Genomic DNA, 7,082 nt, shown 5'->3' on the forward strand with positions numbered 1-7,082 from the left:
GGAATATGATGTTGTGTTTCTCTGATACCCCTTTCAGAACATTGGGAAAAAGATGACCTGCCAAGAGTTCATTGCTAACCTCCAGGGGATGAACGATGGCAAAGACTTCCCGAAAGGGCTCTTGAAGGTAAGGCATTAACTGCAGAACGTGCATTTCATTTCTATTGAAAGATGGTTCAAAACAAAACACCCATCTTGCATTTTCTGAATCTTAATTGTCAAACATGACAAGTGATGGGCACATTTCTCCTCCCAGAACATATATAATATATAAAATGTTTATTCTCTTGTTTTCCCTCTTGCCTTCCCTTGATAGTGAAGGTGACTCTCTGCAGCACAGAGGTGAAACTGAGCTGCGGCAGGGCTGGCACCAGAGCTGTGTGCTTTGTAAACTCCTGTGGCCATGCCAACCCAGAGTGCTGTCTCCTGATTACAAGTGGACAGAAGCAACCAGTTAGCTCTGAATGCGAATACATTAAAGGCTAAGCCTGATCTCTGTGTACAATCTGGAAGGCGTGTGTGTTTTTTCATCAAAGGTGCTTTGGGGTATTCACATAAGAGCTGGAGATGTAATTTCAGATTATAATGTGCTGTCTGGCACAGGCTGTGTTGCTTCAGCTTTTGTTCATTAAGTTTGTGCTAGGAGTTAAATCTGAAGAATGGGGGAAGAGGCTGAGCAGGACAAACCGTGTTTTATTGTCAGTAATAATGAGAATGTTTCACTTCTTTTTTGTCTGATTGCTAGCATGAAACAGCGCTTTGTTTAAATGAAGACAGGTGTGCATACACTGGAGTTCATAATTTATTTATTTTTTGTAATGGACATAAAAATAAGAGGCTGCCATATCTGAGAGCTGACCCAATGCCTATTGAAACCAACCAAATTAGTTGCCGTCTCTTGTGTGAATTTTGTGTCAGAATCGTCGTGAAATACAGATTTACCTGCATAGTTGAAAGCAGCAGAGTTTGTCTTCTAGTGTTGGTAATTTCTTCATTTTCTTAATCTTCTTCAGGGAGATTTTTGTTGGACCCTCCTGCTTCAGTTCTTACTAAGCAATGGGAAATATTAAATTTTAGATTTAGTGTCTTTAATTTTTGAATCTGTATATCTGTCAGCAGCCACAAGTAAATTACTTTTTCCCCCAAAGGAATCTTATTTCTCTGTTTGCCATAGAGGGATGTGTTGAGATTAATTTGCAGGCTAATTACAGCCCTTACTGAATAAATAGATCTCCAGATTGTGTTTAAATAGCCTGAGTGTACTGACAAGAGACTTCCAATGGTGCTCACCTGCTGTTTGTTTTCCTTCTGACAGAATTATGCAGTTGGGGCTATACCTTAATGTTTAGTGCTCACCTGCTAATGCTAGGGATGCCTGACTCTTCACCCAAAGCAAATACCAGGGCTCTGGATTTTTTTTGGGTGTCGACAGGTGGAAGAAGTTTGGTGTTGGTGTCCCATGTTGCTTTAAGTCTTTCTGCCCTTTTCTGTGTGCTGCCTTGATATCTTGGGGACAGAGGTGGCACCCAACTTTGTTTTCTCATCTGGCTTGTCTGAAGCTTTGATAAACGGACCCTTGTTTTTTAATTCATTAGTCGAGGGGAGTGGAGTGAGTACGAGTAATTGTGCTACTGTGTTCACAGCAGCCATGCTGCCACTAAATGTGCGATTACAAAGAATTAGTGGAAATCAATTTTTGCATTAGTCTCAATAAATTAAATTCACAGCACCCTTCTTCAGCACAGCACCAAAGTGCATGTGGTTTGCTGCTGCATTAGCTGTGTAGCCGCTGAGCATGGGTGAGGCTGCAGGCCTTCTCCCTGCATCCTTGCCCAGCTGCCTGGGAGAGGAAGGTGCCACAGGGTGGCAGTGTGTCCCTGTGGGAGTGAGGTCCTGAGCACCCACTGGTGACTAATGCAGACCTGTGGTGAAGTAAGTGGGCTTTTCTGCCTCTGCAGTCTCTCTGTATTCTCCTTGTGGCCCTGCGGCACCCTTGTATGAAGCTCTGCAACTCTGCTGAGCCCCAGAGCAAAGCTGAGCAGTAGTGGAGGGGAAGGAAGGCTGGGGAGAGCTGGCTGTTCTTCCAGGGCTTGTGAAGCTCTGTGAAGCGTTTATTGTGGATCCAGTTCTCAGAGTCAGGGGTGCAAATGCAAATGCTTGTGCTATCCAGGACAGCTGGTTGATAGGCATCAGTCAGATGTTGCCTTCAGTCAATCCCTTCACTGTTTGGAGTGCATCCCTGGATGTTTCGTCTGGATAGGAAAATAGCACATCAAGGGACAGACATCAGCATGTGAGGAGGGACACACTTTTGTGTGATCAGCCTCAGAAAACTTGGGACATTGGATCAAGTTACTCCTTTCTTTCATCTCCCTGGGGGAGCTATCTCTATGTTTTATTACAGTTTTTTTTCCAACAATGAGAACACTTTTGGTACAAACCACAAGGCCTTCATGACCTGATTCTGTGTGTGTCACTAGTTGTGCTTTAAGAACAGATTATTTCACTCTGGTTTGAAAGTAGAAATGAGAAATGCTAACGTGATCTTGCTCACCTTGTGTCTTGTTGTCTGGTCATTTAACATTGAAAAAGGTTTTGCTTTGGTACACCTGTCTGCACAAAGATTCGTTGCCTTTTTCCTCACTCCTTTAGTCAGATCTGAGGTTGCTTTTGCAGTTGGGACTCATAAAGACAAATATGCCAAACTGTGATTAAAAGTGCACTCACTTCTCCTCATGGGGTCTGCTTGTAGTATTCATGTATTCATTGCACATATATATATACAGAAAGGGAAGCCATGGCTAGGATCTCCCTCCTTGGAAAGAAAACAAAATCAGTCTGACATTTTGGCAGTATCAAGAATCTCATGATTGCAATGTTAGGAGGGTTTCTTTCTCACATGCTCACACCAGCTTTAATCTTCTGTAATGATACCATCTTCACAATTATATGCTAGGGAATTGTACTGTGTGACTGTAGCCTTCTTCAGAGCTGGGCTTCACAAGATTTTCTGGAATGAAGAGGAGATTTGCTTGGAAAGAGCCTAATTTTGGCCATACATTCTTGCTTCAATTCCTAAGGGCAGTGTGGTCCCCACAAATGAAGTGCTAGTATGGTGCTGGCCACAATGTTTTCCTCTTGTCATTTTTGTTGAGGAAGATGAAACAGGAAAGCCTTATAAATATGATTGTTTGGCAAAAGATTTTGAGAATATAGAAACTATAAGTGAGATTGAAATGAAAGCAAGCTTTGAGATCCCTTAGTTACTGAACAACGGGGAAACAATGGTGTGGCTGATTGAAGGTAATCTCTTTTTGATGAAACAAAACCTTCTGCTTGCAGACAAGTCCAAAAGTCAGAGCAGACCCTACTAGCTTGGTAGAAGGGGTCTAAAGAGTAGTTTTTAAGGTTTAAAATGTAACACAGTATGTTAATGTAGTGATTCTATTCAACACAAAAGAAGATTTATTGTATTGTAATGAGAACTTCGCTCTCTTACCCCTTTTACTCTCTTATGCTTTTGCTCTCCTTTTATGCTCTTACCCTCCCATCCTCTCTACCCCTCTCTTCTCTCGGGCCTGCTCCGAGCTGCAGCTGGCAGCTCCCCGCAACGCCCTGTACCCACGCCCTTTGCAATAAACTGCAAATTCCACGACCTGGCTTCAGAGATCTCTCGTCTCCGTCCATCCCGACCGTGCTACCCCCCATCGCTCCTACAAGTTTGAGACAAGGTGTGTGAAGGTCCACTCCAGGAAGGTGGCATTAACAAGGCCTTTCATATGTAAGGAGAGGATATCTCTTCTGTGATCCACATAGAGCCTGCAAGAACGCATCACTGAAGACATGGATCCCTGCTTTTGTTAGGCAGTGTTCTTGGAGGGGTACTCTGTTGTTAGGCTGCATGCAAAGTACCGCCTGGCCTGTCCTGCGTAAGTAAATGTCCTCTGCATTTACAGCACACCTCATTCATGGAATCACAGGCGTCACCCAACCTCTGACATGGGCTGACCCATGGTTGTGGTGCTGCTCCATGACATGAAGTGGGGAAGTCATACCTGGCTGTGTGTCTTTTGGTAGGAGGTGGTAGCTCTTCTCTGACCTGTTGTACTGTCTGGGAACATCCATCGTTGAAGTACCTGGGATGCACTTGGCTAGACTTATCCTTTCAGGGACTGCTGATGGAGACTAGATGCCAATCCTGCATTAAAAATCTGCTTTTTCTCAAAGGGTGTTTTTTGGCTACGCCTTATCTCCTGCAGGAGCACCGTAATGAAGTGACCAAATTAACTTGGAGTTGCTGGTGCTGAACTCTTCTGAAGAACCCGTCCTTAATTTCCTAAATGATCTGAATTCTTGATTAGGATTTCTGGGATATGCAATTTCCTATAGAAGCTGCAAAGTAGGGTTTATCTCATGTTGCTGTCAGTTCCCTCCACTTTAATTATGGGGTGTTTTTGCCACTGTCTTTCTGCCTCCTCTTGCTCTCCCTCTCTCTTTTTTTTTTTAATTCCCTTTGAAAGCCCTCCAAAGCAAATACTCAATTCAAAGAGAATTAAATTCATCTTACTTCATGACATCTTACCTCATCCATTCCAAAAATTTCAGGTATTTAGCAGAGAGAATGAACATCAAGTGGCTAACATCTTCCTGCACAGCCTCAGGCCCCCTTTATGGAGAGGAACTCAAACTAATTGGACTGCTGTGTGTCCCCTAATTGCTCTCATCAGAAGTCTCTGTACTTCATCCATTTCATGGCTTTTTGGCAAGAAATTCCCACCTTCGAGGGAAACCTGATGAAGCTGGGGAGATGAGAGCGTGTGACAGCAAGCCAGGATGGCCCCAGGACCGCATTGACTGCTGTAACACCCTGCAACAGTGGGCAGAGGAGAGAGAGGACCAGATATGTTTGCTTCATGGAATAAGAAACAAGCTCTAGCTCCTTGTTTCTTCCCCAAAATAAAGTTTTTTCTCTTCAAAATACTTCTGATGGAAATAGTATTTTTGGGCCATTTCTTATCTGTATGAAATAGGAGATCCTGTTACAGAAGGCCCCTTTCAGATGCTAGGAGACAACAGAGTCTAATCTGGCAGTATATAAAAGTCAGGTAATGCAGGATTAAATTGCTAATCGTTGTTTTAAACAGTTGTTTGTGAAAGCATACTTTCACTCTCAGAGGAGCCACAGATCCATAAGGAACTGTAGGTGACTGTAGGGAACACCTGGCTTGTCTTCACTCTTCTCCATCCTTTCTGAGAACCTTCCTGCCATGATAACCTTTGTTTCCTTCAACTTGGAGTTTTTTGGATGTTGTCATTTGTCCTATTCAAGAGCAATAGTCATTTAAAGCATGCCTATGCAGAACTGAAAATTAGACCAGGTTATGATGGTGTGTGTATTGCTTTGTGTCCCTTGAATTACAGAGATTTCTGACACGTTCCTGCCCTGTTGAAATGCAAATATATTTTCTTTTTGCATTTCAGGAGTTTACCTCAGTGCATATAAAAGGAAAAATCTATAATCTATATATTTTTTCTCAAGTCAAACCCAGATATTGAGTTGAAGAAAGCCTTATAATATTAAAAGCCTAATACCAGCTGTCTCTGAGCAGGGAAAGCAGAACTTTAAACAAGGGTTAAAACATAAAATGTTTTGAAGGTGATCCAAGAATTAGGATTGCTCTGCATAGTCTAAGGATGGTCTGAGGGATTGCTTATCTTACTAGGAGGCAGACTGGGTTTCAGGATGGACCTGTTCTGCTTGGACAATCTGCATTTCTCTGAATTATTTTTTGCTCCTTCACCTTTCACCTCTTTACTTTCCAATTGTTATTCAAAAGATCTCACGTACCCTACCAGGCTTTTGTGTCAGCAAGGAGTGAAACCCAAGCAGAGTCAGGTAAGAATTTCCATTGCTACTGGCTGCAATTATGTGGCTCAATACCAGCCTCATAATGAACATTTAGGGGGTTAATTTTCATCAGTGGAGGCAAGCTGTCAGTAGTGTCTTGTCCAGGTCGATCAGACAGGGGAGTTACTTGATGTCTGACTTCTCCAGCCTGTTAGATAGCCAAGGCCATCAACTTGTCTCCTACTGTAACTCAAATGCATAGCAGGTCCCAAGGATGAATGTCATCTGTCAAATGTGGAGGATACAGACTGGTAGTAGGAATGATACATTCTGCCACTTTAAAAGAGGAGATCTGGGCTCTTTTCAGACTGGGAATTCTCTAATACAATGTCACACATACATTTTGGTCCCTATGACTTATTACTCCCACCTCCATGTAGGTAGAAAACAAATTCTGAAAAACATTCTTTGATCTTCCACCCACTGATCTGCTTGAAATTTAAGTTCAGTGCTGCATCTCAAGGGAAGGAAGAGTACGAATATAATTTATACCATATTGAAAAAAAAAAAAGAAGAAGAGAGAACATTCCTTCCACCATTTAGAATTATTGCTGTATAAATCTTTGGTATTCCTTCTTTCTGTTTGTCACCACACTTTTCAAGTAGCATTGGACTATTCTCTCTCTGACCCAGTTACACTGTTTTCTTTCAAACAAGAGTATTAGGCTGCTCCCTAAATTCAGATTTTTTTTTCTCCTTTCCTGTGATGTTAAATGGAATATTTCGTTTCCTTCCAAAGTCATGCTTTCTTGGATGATTAAGTATTCACAGGATCCTTGTACAAATATGGGGCAAATCCAAGGAGTTTTCTGTCCTGTTGACAGATGGGTTCTAGAAGGTGTCAAGAGAGGTAGGAAGGATTTAATCTGCTTTTGGAGCAAGGTAGCTGGACATGACTCTGTTGGTAGATGGAATTGTGGTGAAAAGGTATGTCAAAGGCTGTGCCTATTTTTCCCCCTTCCACAGTGCAATGCCTGCAGCCACAGGTGACGCCAACTTGTAACCTGTGTGGATCTTAGAGTGGCCTCAATTTCCTTCCTCCCTGTCTCTCCTCCCACTTGTCCCTATTGTGTCCCCTTCCTTTCTTTTTGCCCCTATCCTTTTGCCTTCTTCCTTCCTTCTCCCACTCCTCTCCCCCAGACTTCCTCCTCCTCCCCTTCCTTTTCCTCTTTCC

At 42.7% G+C, this 7,082-nt stretch overlaps 1 protein-coding gene across 2 annotated transcripts in view; it reads left to right on the top strand.

Moving 5' to 3' along the window:
• The window catches only part of PSD3 (pleckstrin and Sec7 domain containing 3), a 98,019-nt gene that overhangs the window by 44,399 nt on the left and 46,538 nt on the right, over positions 1-7,082 (top strand). For both annotated transcript variants that reach the window (XM_031059069.1, XM_031059070.1), the window contains exon 8: positions 38-127. In XM_031059069.1, the coding sequence (XP_030914929.1) occupies positions 38-127 (90 nt within the window). The remainder of the gene's footprint in view (positions 1-37; positions 128-7,082) is intronic.

Source organism: Geospiza fortis, unplaced genomic scaffold (genome assembly GCF_000277835.1).
Source record: "Geospiza fortis unplaced genomic scaffold, GeoFor_1.0 scaffold167, whole genome shotgun sequence".
Lineage (NCBI taxonomy): Eukaryota > Metazoa > Chordata > Aves > Passeriformes > Thraupidae > Geospiza > Geospiza fortis.